This window comes from Poecilia reticulata, chromosome 14 (genome assembly GCF_904066995.2).
Source record: "Poecilia reticulata chromosome 14, P_reticulata-male-v2, whole genome shotgun sequence".
In the NCBI taxonomy this organism is placed as follows: domain Eukaryota; kingdom Metazoa; phylum Chordata; class Actinopteri; order Cyprinodontiformes; family Poeciliidae; genus Poecilia; species Poecilia reticulata.
In genome coordinates, this window is record NC_088843.1 from 9,982,613 (window position 1) to 9,996,066 (window position 13,454).

The 13,454-nt window shown below is 40.7% G+C and overlaps 1 protein-coding gene across 7 annotated transcripts in view; it reads left to right on the plus strand.

Moving 5' to 3' along the window:
* Window positions 1-8,471, plus strand: part of dlg4a (discs, large homolog 4a (Drosophila)) — a 94,877-nt gene extending 86,406 nt beyond the window's left edge. For all 7 annotated transcript variants that reach the window (XM_081615791.1, XM_008427766.3, XM_081615790.1 and 4 more), the window contains 3 exons: window positions 703-815; window positions 907-998; window positions 3,099-8,471. In XM_081615791.1, the coding sequence (XP_081471917.1) occupies window positions 703-815; window positions 907-998; window positions 3,099-3,205 (312 nt within the window). In that variant the 3' untranslated portion in view covers window positions 3,206-8,471. The remainder of the gene's footprint in view (window positions 1-702; window positions 816-906; window positions 999-3,098) is intronic.
* The last annotated feature ends 4,983 nt before the right edge of the window (window positions 8,472-13,454 follow it).

The following is a 13,454-nucleotide window of genomic DNA, read 5'->3' on the forward strand; positions in this document are numbered from 1 at the left end:
CAATACTCAAGGATTCAGGGATTTTTTTTTGTTATTGTCATATCATCTTTGCTTGTTTGTGGTCAAAATTTGGACTCAAGTCCCAGATGAACAAATATAACACATTAATAAATAAATAATACAGTCATTCATACACATAAATCCAATTATCTATCAGCAAAGGCACTTGAAAACTGACTTGTACAGGTACTGCAACTGTTCCGCAAGGAACAGTCAAAATCTTCAGCCTGTAGTTCTGGAAGCTGGCAGAGATAAAACTTCAACAAAATGACTATAAAATATGCAAAAACCCAAAACTCTCCTTTTGAAAACCACATTTTTCTCTCCTCTGTACATCCGTGAATTAAGTTGCTTCATCAAATATGCAATGCGTTGTGTTTGGGATGTGGCGTTGCATTTGGGACGTGGCGTTGCGTTTGGGGCGTTGCGTTTGGGACGTGGCGTTGTGTTTAGGACGTGGCGTTGCATTTGGGACGTGGCGTTGCGTTTGGGGCGTGTCGTTGCGTTTGGGATGTGGCGTTGTGTTTAGGACGTGTCGTTGCGTTTGGGATGTGGTGTCCTTACTGCACGAGAAAAATACGTCCCTAACTACATTCGGCCTCCAGCGTCTTATCGTCCAACCAGTTAGCAGATTAATTCTTTTCATGGCCCAAAACAGTTCATGTCAATGTTTTTGTTTTTGCTTCTTTTTTCCCCGAGCAGCAGGGAAAGCACTGCATCCTGGATGTTTCGGCTAACGCTGTGCGTAGACTACAAGCTGCTCAACTTCATCCCATCGCAATCTTTGTCCGGCCCAAGTCACTGGAGAATGTTTTGTACGTATTTTGTAAAAGAGATTTCTTTAGCAATTATTGTTGCAAACAGAAAACGGTGTGTGATAAAAGTTTCTGCACATGGCATCACCAGAGAAATCAACACTCGGCTGACGGAGGAGCAGGCCAGGAAAGCAATGGACCGAGCCCTCAAACTAGAACAGGACTTCATCGAGTGCTTCTCAGGTAAACGCAGCAGACACATGCTGGGTAAAAATACCTTTTGTCTCAGTTTATTATTAGCCTGAGTTCCTCCATGTTCTCCCCGTGCTCCTGCCAAGTGCTCCAGCTTTTTGCCACAATCCAAAGATGCAATTTTTATATTTTAATTGGTTCTCTAAATCAGTGTTTTTCAACCATTTTTGAGTCAAGGTACACCGTTTTAATTGAAAAAATCTCGAGGCACACCACCAACTAAAAATGGAAATAAAGATACTCTGTAGCCGCCTATATATAGTCATTCTTATCAAAGTCTCTTGAATAGGAATCAAATAAACACAAAAATGTATTATCACATTTTACATTTCTTATTTCAAACTGCACCTAACATATCCACTTCAAAAATACCCCTGAACAGTACCACAACACTGTTGTGTTAAATTTAAAGAAGTTGTAGAAAACATCAAAGTGTTTTACAAACTAATCCACAAGCATCTTATAGCCAGAATACATAAAATAATTCTTATTCTGAAAGAAGCAATAATATTTGGGAAACATTTCACTTCATATTCACTGTTACAATATGAAGAGTTGCATGTACAAAATGTCAATATCTGTATATTTTACCCACCTAGTGTGAAACCTGAACATGTTTGGATGAAAACAGATCTGATTTCCTGGCAGAAATTGAAGAAAGACAAAGCTCTTCCTCAACATCTCAGTCTCTCTCTGTTTTTAGTTTTTATAGTAACCAGACTAGAGAAGCTCACTTCACACAGACATGTTGTGGGAAATGGACTCATGTTCTTTCAACTACTGCTGAGCTTCTCTGTCTTTTCCATCACTGTCATCAGTCTTTCTAGATTCAATGCTCTCACCGCTACCTGTAACATTCGTGCATCACTAATTCTCGTTTTAATGTAAAATGCTCTGTACCTACTGCCATCTAGTGGTAAGAACATTACATGATTACGCCGCTGCTACTACTACAGCAGATACTCGAAGATGGCATTATTTGCAGACAATTCAGTTTCAAAAAATCTTTTTAAACTAATTACGGTATTTTTCGGACTATAGAGCGCACCATACTAGCACCCTCAATTAAAAAAATAAAATAAAAACTGGAAGCTGCTCTCGGTTTTCCATTAGGACCCAGCAGAATGCCTCGTCCTAATAAATCTACTGGACGCAGCACTCCGTCTCCAAAGTCAAACCATGGTTTCGTTCACACCGAGCTTAAATGCAGCGGCTCTATTTCCCTCCTGTAGTGCCAACCCTCAACTTAAAAGCTGCATGATATGAGTTTGAAAACATTTCTCCGTCGCGCCTGCTGCTAGCATGTGCTTGTTCTAAATGAAAATTAGCCGTTCTTCTTTGATGTACAATTTTGACTTCTAATGATTCACTTCCTGCTAGAGAGCCCCCTGGTGGTTGAAGAAAAATCCGCAGAAAAGCCACAGCGGGCTACAATCCGCATGGTTCAAAGTTAAGGAAAAAAGTAGCAGCTTTTAGTCCGGAAAATACGGTACCGTAGTGAAATTGAATAATTTCCACGGCACACCTGACGATCACTCACGGCACACTAGTGTGCCGCGGAACAGTGGTTGAAAAACACTGCTCTAAATTGCCCTCAGGTGTGAGTGTGTGCACCGTTGTTTGTCCTAGGATGAAATAGTGATTTATCCTCACCTAATAAATGGATGGATGTGCTAATAAAACATTCTCTTATCCATTTTGAATCGATTTTTCAACATTTTTTCCTCACTGTTTAAAGGCCAACACATTGCAATGGCCACGTACTCTGCCTTCACAGTGATAAGCTGCTTCTGTTTAACCGAGTGAGTTAAATGCTTTGAGGCCTCCTGGTGCCTTTTGGGAGGGCTCAGAGCGTTTTAACATTTCACAGACACATTTAGGGCAAATCTCCCCAGTAGTCTGAGCGCAGATACCAGGTTTCTTCTAAAATCTGGTGCCGCCCGTGATTTACAACCAATCACAAAGAGTGAGAGTCATTTTCCGGATGTGTGTTTGTTTTTACGTTAAAACACGACGCAGTTCTTGCAGCATCCTGTGCATTAAATCTCGTTTTCGACATTTTCTCGCCTCCTCTCTGCTTTCCGGTGGCAGCCGTCGTGGAAGGGGAGAGCTTCGAAGAGGTTTATCACAAAGTAAAGACAGTGATCGAAGAGCAATCGGGGCCTTACATCTGGATCCCCACTCGGGAGAGGCTGTGATGCTGCGACAGACCCGACCCGCCCTCGCCTCCCGACCCTCACAGCCACAGACCGCCGCCGCCATTCACCCGTCACAGCCGAGCCAGCCTCGCCTGCCTTCCCGTCTGTCCTCCCGTCCTCCAGCGAAGTCTGTGCTTAGGCGACCGCCGCTTAACGACACAGAGAGACTAAACGCCTGCAAACGAGCGGGAAAGCACGGGAAACGACACCGCGAGGCAAGTAAGGATACCAAAAAGGAGACTTTTTTTAAGAAAAACAACAAAAAAAAACAAGGCGAACAAGCTGATGATGTGAGTTCAACTGAACGAGATCGGGAGAAAAGATTTTAGTGTAATTTTACTTTACCATTTAGGATCAGTTGGTATTTAGTATTAAAATGAACGCTGGATTTAAACAGTGGCTTCACCAGACTAAATTGGCCAAAAATTAACTTGCATTCAACAAAAAAATCCGCTTTAATGTTTCGGCCATTGAAAATACACACACAGACGGCCACTTTAGGCAGATTTTAACTGCATTTTGATCCTGTATGTGAGCTGCGGTCCATGTTCTGTGGATCTCAGAAGAGTGTAGATGTGTCTGAGTAGACTGTGGAGTAAAGCAGAGGGTAGACCTCAGCTTCTCTGCCTATCTCAAGTCTCCTGCCCCACAATGGGCACTTCTACGTGACGGTGATCCCCAGGATGGAGATGCTAACAAAAGAGCATTTTAGCATCTCTCTTTTTTTTTAAACAACCTCCTAAGCGTCTTTGGAGAATACTTCAGATTCCAGTGAGGCCCGCTCGCTTGACCAGGAATCTTTTCTCAGCACTTTTTGTCAACCTCTTCTTGGTTCTTGGTGCACACTTGAAACAACATCTCTGTAACCAAGACAAACATTTCTTCTTTTGCCCATTTTAAATATTGTGAGGCAGATTTTCGAGGCGTTGCAGTTTATTTTGATTAAAAGCTCATTATAAGCTGAAGCATGCATCTTCACTGATGGAGTTATCAGAGAAAAACGGAGGAAAGGAAAAAAAAAATCTCAGAAAAAATAGGAAAACACAAAAGAACGGCTAAAACGTACAGTATCTTGCGAAAATATCTGAACTTTCTCACGTTTTGTCATGTTCAAACCGCAACCTTGTAGGATTTGTGATAAGCGAACAGAATATTGTCCGTAATTGTTAAGTGGACGGATGAGAATTTATGCTTTCCAAAGGTATTTTACAAATATAAAATTTAAAAATGTCATTGTGCATTTGCATTCAACCCCCTGGAGTCAATTCTTGGTAGAAACTCTTTAAAAATACAAAAGCTAAAATGGCTTCATCTAGTCTGGGAGAGTCCAAAGCGCATCTATTCACACACTGATGGGGGTAAGCGACTAGATCTCACTCTGGACGGATACTGTGTCTTATTGGGTTTAGTTCTGGCCTTTGACTGGGACATTCAGGCACATTATTATTCTTTGATCGCAGCCGTTCCGCTGCAGCTCCAGCTATATGTTTAAAGTCTTTTCTCGGAGATGAATCTCTCCCCCCGGTGGATTGTTCCCAGGATAATCCTGCGCTTATCTTCATTTATCCATCAGATTTGAGCAGCTTTTGTGTCTCCTTGCTGACGAAAAACATCCCCACAATATGATGCTACCACCGCTCTGTGACTATGTATGGACGGTCTTCTCAGTCTGATGTGTATTTTCACAAAGTTATTTCGGCTTTTCTATCTAAGAATTCTTATCACTTCTTAATAGGGGTCTAAATATAAAGATGCACCGCTTTTTTTTTTTTTTTTTCAGATTTTTATTCATTAAATATTTTTTAAATAAATGTGCACCACTTTCTACTAGTCTGGCTCGTAACACTCCAGCGTTTGAAGTTTTGCGGTTGCGGCATGACAAAACGTGGCAAAGCTCGAGATAAATGGATCCTTTTTGCAAGGCACTGTATGTTCTTCTTCTCTGCCTCTTTATTGCGAAGGAGGGTTTTAGCATGTCTTATAAAAGAAGAGGAGTGAGGAGACGAGAGGCTGGCCCTGAGCGGAAACTGATAATCCGACACGGTTTGGCTTCTCACACACACACGCACCCGCACGCAAAACACACACACACACACACACGCGCACACGTGCAAACCTCGCACCCCCATCCGGCGACCCTCACACACACGTGGAGTTGGACCCTCAGCTGTGAACCTGGCGACACCCCTCTGCAGCTGTTCTGACCTGCTAGTCGGAATCCAGGATGAATGTTATCTCTCCAGGCACAAACAGCAGAGCTCTCGGCTTCACCTTGCCGGTCACTCTTCCAGGAGATCCCCTTTCAACGCGCAGACACGCACACTGTTTCCAGTGGGCGCAGCATAAGCCATTGCGCGTGTGTCTGTATCCGTGAGCGCCTCTGCACAGCTGTGCATGTGTGGAAACTCCTCTGTGTGTGTGTGAGGAGGAATAGGTCTTCTTTTATTCTCTCTCTTCCACTTTTCTCCGCTTCTTTCTCCCTCTCGAGTCCACACAAATTAACTATAAGTCATGTTTAAGGACTATTTAAAAAAAAACAGAAATGGCCTCTATATATAAATATATATATAAATATATATCTTTTTTATGACAATTTCTAACAGGACTAAGTCTGTAAAGAATAATCAACATTTCCAAATAATATTTCATTGATTTCTTTGGGTAAAATAGTATTTTGGTTGTTGGGTTTACCCCCATATTCTCATTTTATTGTTGTTAAGCAAAAAGCTACACAGATATATATATAAAAAAAGAACCATTTAAAGCTGATGTAAAGCAAACCTGACATAAATATGAAACGGTAATATTTGGGGGAGGGGGCGGAAAATGTCAAAAAAAAAAAAAAAAAACTAATTGAAAAACATGTGCAATGCAGCTGTGTGTCTCTGTGTGACTGAATGTGTGTGTTTGTTGCAGGAACGCGTCCGTTATGTATAAAATCTAGATAATGCTATAAAAGGAATCCAGCCTATGGTGGTTATGATGTATAATGCATAAATGAGTGGCGTGAGCTTGTGGGTGCGTGCGTGAGAGGGTGAGACACACACGTGAAGATGTAGTGCAATACTGCTACGATGTTATGCAATGAAGACGGTTCTGTGTGTAAGATTAACAAGAGTGTCCATGAAGTTTGCACTGATGGCTGTTAAACGCTGGAAATGTCAGCGGGACAGAAGCAGCGCCTGGAGGAGAAACGAAACGAGACGGAGAGTTTTAAGAGCATGTGTTTGAATTATATGTTCTGAATTATAAGAGTGAATATGGAAGTATTGATGGAAATAACCATTCATATTGTTTTGTTTTCTTTTTGGTTTACCTGCTTCTCTCAGCACAAAGTGGATCTGCTGAGTTTTTTTTAATGGTTGGCAGGTTTTGAGGGGTTTTGATTTACCAGTGCATGTAAATAAATCTGGAAAAAACAAAAAAGATTATAATCAAAAGTCACTTCTGTAATCAACATGGTTTGCTGCACACACTGATATATTTCAAACTTTTATTTCTATTAGTCTTATGGTTATGGCTTGCAAAAGATTTGACTGTTACAAACCAGTGAAGGAAGCTGCTTGTTCACAGAATACAGGCAAAATAATGGAAAGTTTGGTGGAAGAAACACACGGTGCTTGTGGACAGTATTCACAGTGACCAGTCCAGGAGACGAGCTGCAGATGTCACATTCCTCGTGCCAAGTCTGTCCTGCACTGGAAACAATATCAGTATCAGAATATTTCCTTGGGATGCAGATTTTCTTTTTTTTGCCCAATCTGTTCAAAGTACCACTATAAAAAAAATCAGGTTTATAAATTTGAATCCAGTAGATAATCTGTGAGCTTCCATGAGGCAGCGTATCGATACGATGCAGCTTCATGCAAAAGAAGCCCAAATCAAGTATTCAGTGCATAATCTATACAATAGACCTGTCACAATGACACATTTTGTTGGACAATGAATTGTTCAAGAAGTTATTGCGATAAATGATAATATTGTTGTTTTGAGACCATTTTTAAGCAGTATAATGGCAAAATAATAATGCAAGAGCACATTAATACTGGAACTGGAAGACATGTTAAATATCCAAAAATAAATAAACAAAACAACAAATAAAATGAATTTTGAAGTTTTTGTAAACAAAATTGTCCTAATTGAGACCAAAGTACCAAGCTGAAGACTTTTATCATCCAGTTTTTGGTAGAAAGAGAGAGAATAAAAGAAATAAACGATAAACCACTTAAATGGAAACGATTGAGTTTATTTTAATTTATCGTGCGATTAATAGATTTATTGGTTATTGTGACAGGCCTACATGGAGTTACTTTTCAGTATGTTATCATTCCTGGATGTAAAATGTTCTTTTATTAGTTTTATGTAATAGCTCAACTATAACTCTGGGAAATTGAATTCTGCGTATTTGTTGGCTGTAAGCCATAGTCATCAGAATTAATGAAAAAAAAATGGAAATAAATCAATGTGTTCAGAAGCCACCTATTTAATGAGGTTCACATTTTTAAATTGAATTTCTGAAAAGAAAAAAAATAACTTTCCGATGATATTCTGGTTTATTGAGATGCATCTGTTTTATTTATTAAGAACTGTCACTAAAGCTCCATATCGAGTCTGTATATTTTTGTATTTTTCTTTCTTTCTTTTTTTTTTTTTTTTTCAGTCTCCCCCTGCCCCACATTGAGAAAGCTCTTGGGTCTTGGATGCAAAACGCTGTAAATACAAATAATGTTTGGTTTTTCCGCGTGGCTCTCGGCGATCACTGTCCTAAACGAGACCAAGTACGAGAACCCTCCATGGGAGCCACGGGCCCAGTTTAACTGCATTTACACACTCTGGGTGGGAAAAAAACACACATATTTATGCACACACACACACACACACAATCTCAGCATGTCCACACATGCCTTTACATTTACTACAGTCACAGAACACACACTCATTGATTGAATATGTTTTCAGTTTCTTTCTTTGAGGGTTTCAATGTATTTCTTAATATCTCTCTCTCTCTCTCTCTCTCTCTCTCTCTCTCTCTCTCTCTCTCTCTCTCTCTCTCTCTCTCTCTCTCAGCCATCCGTATCATAGTGTGATATTCCTTATAAAGTATATGAATTTTTACAGAAAAGACTGATTACAAAGTTACAACTGATGCAGAAGAATATATTCAATAATGACATTATGAAGCAAAATAAAATGTTCCAGTTCAGTGAAGCGCTTGTTGTAAATTAGCTATAAAATAATAAAAATGGATTTAAAAATGCTTTCTGAACACTTGGACTCGGACGCCTTCTTGTTCCTTCTGGTCTGTGTAAATGGTCCCTTGCAGTTCCACAGGTGGAGATTAGCAGGACAACCAGAGGGGGGCGCTCGTCCTCTACGTTTAGCCTCTTATACAAGCACCACTCGCTGCATCTGCACAGACTTGCTTTGTGTGTTTTTCTGTTTTTCTTGGATGACGGCTTCGCTACCACCCCAACCTCATTCCCCTCATTGGGGGGAAAAAAAATAAAAAAATCTCTATGGGAAGCATATATTCATGAACCTCCCTTGATCTGATCAGATGTTCTGCTGAAGGGCATCAATGTCTGGATATTTGAGAATGTTCAGGCACTCAAGATTGTGCATGCATGATCCTGCAGCCAAAATCAATCATTCAGCTGAGAAAGAAGAGAGAGAAGCACCAACTCCTTGTTACCGACTCATAATGCCACTGAACTTTTCTTGGTTTCTGAGAAAGACTTTGAAGAACTTGGCAGATAATACTTATTTAGTGTGAAACGGTTCACGTTGCTTCCACAGTCAGTCAGTTTCACTCAAAGGTAAATGTCTTTTTACCGAGGCATTTAGACGAATGTTTTTTCACCGGGAAGTGAATCCCTTGCAGAGATTTGTAAGATAAGAATCGGTTGCACAATTCAGAATTTAATATATTCCCTGATCTCTTGATGAAAATCATTTAGCTTGTTGGAGAATAATCATCATATTTCTGGAGCCATTGACGAGCTTCTTGTGAAGTCCTGGCTGCTCTCCTTTGCAGAATTGGCAGAGTTGATTTAAATTGGTTGGTTTGCTGGCACAGACGCTCCTGAGCAAACTCCCTAAATGTTTTAATTAGGTTTAGGTCAGAGCCATTCAGGAATCTTAATTTTATCCAGCTTTATCCTTCCCAAGCCCAGTTTTGATGTCAGTGTGTTTATGCGCTGGAAGATTTCGCAACTTCTGACAACAACAAGCAGAACGTCTGGATGAGTCGAGGTAAAAAAAAGAAGTGGAGCAACTTTGAAGCACGGTGGTGGAGGCGTGTTGCTTTAAACTTTATGCTGTTTCTCTGATTTTCTCAATTAAAACGTTTAAGTTTCTGACCAGACAAGTTAAGAAAATGCTTCAAGAAGCACAAGGGCTGATCTCCTAAAGGACATTTTTCGAAAGGTCAAAAGAGGCGTATGCTGAGCCTGTAGAGATTCGAGATATTATTAATAAATTCAAACTTGTGCCAATCTTTCCAAAATCCCCAAAACTGGTTCGACAGTCACGCTGGTGACAAGTGCATGTAAACATCCGACCGGAGCCGCAGGTTCAGAGTTGAAATAACATTTTTGTGGATGTAAACAAACAATATGTGCAAATCCTGTGTGGAGACGGAGCTGCTTCACTCATCCATCTCTGCGAGTCTTCTCCCTGATGCATTATACCGTCTGACGGTGACATAGAGAGCGAGAGAGGAAGAGTGGGAAACATCCATCACGGCCCATAAACGGGATCTGAAGCTTCAGACTAGTAAAGCTCTCCCGCTATTGGGTTCCTCCCACCCACATGATTTTGTTATCCCCCAATCAGTCATTATGTCTCTGTCCGTACCAGGTCTACCCACAGGCTGGCAGAGGAATGAGCAGTTGGACTCTTGAGGAAGACAGATGCTTCACAGATGGATTATTGGAAAAATGGCCAAAGCAATATCCTTGCTTCAAAATTAGAATGAGAAAATTCCTCTTTAATTATTAAATGGTTTGCGATTTGAAAACCTTGAAACGTTTTTCACTGCACACATGCTCAAACGCTCGAGCGTTTCGTTTCAGTGCCATTTCGTGCTAAAGAGGAATTAGCAGTAAACACTCGTGGAATAATTCAATTATGCATGTGATTAGCTTCAGATTTCACTCCACAAGAGAAGAAATGAGGTGACGCAGTGAGATTAATTTGTCAAACAGTGGAGTCTTACTGGATGGCGTCAAGGTGATTCTCTTTTTGAGCTGCAGTTGATTCTGCACACAATCACAGCCTTTTTTCAGATTATCATTTCCCCAACTTTAGGCTTCAGGAATTTTGCAAAAGAATTCATGTTACTTAAAGCTTTCACATTTTCCAAGAAGTTTTTTTATTTGAATTAAAAAAAAAAAAACACTTTGTGCAAACAAAAAAACTGTGGTTTTCTAAAAAAAAAAAAAAAAAAGAAAAACAGCATGTGGTTGTATTTAGTAGTCAATCCTTTAAAACTCTGCTTTTCCAGCAGTTCTATCTGTCTAAAGACTAACACTTTTGTCTATTTTCCTGTGCAAAACAGCTCAATGTCCCTCATGTTGGACATAAAACTCCTGTAAATTATAATTTTTAAGCTTTACTACACATTTCTGAATTGAGTTTGGTCTGGACTTTGACTAGACCTTTCTAAAACATGCATATTTTTCCATCCATTACAGTAGCTCCTGCTGTATGGTTTGTGTCACTGTCCTGCTTTAAGGTTTTGCAGCGATTATGAGTTGTTTTTCAGGATCACCTTGCATTTATCCATTTTCCGTTAAACTAGTTTCTCTGTCCCCACCACATGATGCTGACCCCACCATACTTCACCATATGGATTTTCCAACACGTTTTGCTTTAAGGCCAAAAACTCTAAAGGTTTTGATCTTTTTTTTCCCTCTACATGATTAATAACATCTTTCCTTTGACAACAGTTTTATTTTCATCACTCCTCTATATATTACATGTGATTTGTGGTGTGCATGATAAATAGCTGTAATGCTGTAGGCTTCTGCCACCTGAGCTGTGGATCACTGCAGCTCCTCAGCAGTTACCAACATCCTGGCATGTTTCCAGTTGTGTAATCCTCTCTGAATTCAGAAGATGATGAAACAGTGATCAGACAGGTGTTGAGAGCTTTGGTTGTTGTTTTATAACTTAAACCTGCTTTAAACGTCTCCACGGCTTTGTCTCTGACTTCTCTGCTGTTTTTCTTTGTCGTAACGAGGCTGTTTGTTCACCGACGTTCTCCAACAAACATTTGAAGCCTCCACCAAACAGTCGAATTTATACCAAGACTAAATTATGCACAGATGGACTGTATTTGCTGTATTTAAACGGTGCTTGCATTGGATTTTATTTTGGAGTTTTAGGGAGAGGCAAAAGAATAGTAATTACTCTCTATGGTTTTCAAGAAATAAAATGGAAAACAATGTACCCTTTTTCATTTCGCTTCGTATTTATCCGCTTCTTTGTGTTGGTCTACCTCATTAAATCCCCGTGAAACACACTGAGGTTTCTGGTTGTAACACGACAAAAATTCATTGTTCGGCAGGCTGATGCTGCAGCAAAGCATCTTTTTGTTTGCCGCCGTGGTCCAGGCTGCGGTGACAGAGGTGGGTTCGGATGAAAGAGCAGCAGGCATGCATGTCATGTGAAAACTGCAGAGAAGACTCAGTCGAGACTTATTTCAAAGTAACCTCAGAATTTCTGAACTTCTGTGTGCCTCCGTGAGGGGAAAACCAGCGAGGCATCTCAGCATAGCATAAGCACTCAGAAACCTCAAAGCCAGCATTATCAGCAGACTGAGAGCTGAGGTGTTTTTTTTTTCTCCAGCCTTTAGCTTAGCTCTGAATTCAGTGAGGAATCTCTCATGGGCTTATGAATTTACGGTCGCAGTATTTATTAGGAGGGCACAGCAAAAGGTTTTACCAATACGTATATATATATATATATTAGAGTTAATAAACCTTTTTATTGCATATGCTTTTGCATGTGTTGTCTGTGAGAGATTTCATTCTTCCTGAAACCAGACGATTCCCCAGCAGGCATTTTTTTTTTTCTACCCAGGAGCTTCAGAAACGTCACAGAATTTATTTTGTTAGCCACCGACTAATTCCTCCGAGACACTTCCCTCACGCTACCAAGTACACTGACAATAAACAGAGTGCTGTCAACTTCATTTGTTACCTTTAATTACAACATGACAGCTGCAAGCCCGAAGAGCAGGATCAAACACAGATCCTAACCACCTTCATCTTTTCTACTTTGCCTCACCCAGCAGTGGTTTTGTCTCTCTTATTATTCTTCCTCTTGTTTTGCTCTATCAGGTTCTCATCAAACTGTTCTACAAGATAACTTCTGCTCTGTTGTGTTGCGTAAGCAAGGCATCACTTTGGCTGCATTCCCGCTCTTTATCCACATCGCCGGTGCCTGCGTGAAGATTGGCCCTCGGATTGGCGCTCGGCAGGGTGTGGCGCAGGATTCTGCCGCGGAGATGTCACTTTGCACGGCTTTTGAAAACCGCCGCCGCCTTAAATTCTCACGACCAGATAACACGCACTCCTGTGGTTAAATCTAATGGGTTTCTCTACTTTCCTCCGACGCTTAAAGCTTTGTTGAAAGGCAATGTTGTGGAAGGGAGTCGCACTGCAAAAGATGTGGCACTTTGTCAGATGACATAAAAGAGATCGTGTCTCACGCGTCTGATGAAACAAAACCGTGGCCATTCCACCGCTGTCGAGGCGGCTTCAAAAGGAGAGTTACCTCACTCCTTCCTTCAGGTGTGTTTTGTTTAATCAAAAAAAAAAAAAAAAAATCACAATCGTAATTGTAAATGTAAATGTAATCCAGCCGGCGCAGTGGGATTCACACGACGCCGAGAATCTCTGCAATGTTGAACCTCGAGGTGTCACTTCACAAGCTGCATTTGCAAAATGAGAGCTTAACCAGTGACTGCTTGCAATGTCATCCGGAGCAAACGGATGTATTAATTTTCTGAAGGTGATGGAATAATAATCCCGGAATTGGCATAGTGATGACCTTCAGGAATGTGCGGTCTCTGGAGTTTGAAATATTACTTTTGTCCTCATGGAAATGGCCCACAAAAGCCCAAAAGCAAACAGAAGAATTTGGTGCTGCTGCATGAGAGATCACTGGAGATCCTGGAGATGTGTGTTTGAACTGGCTGCTGCCGGCTTGAGAAATGGCCTCCTCTGCTCGTTACCTGCCATAC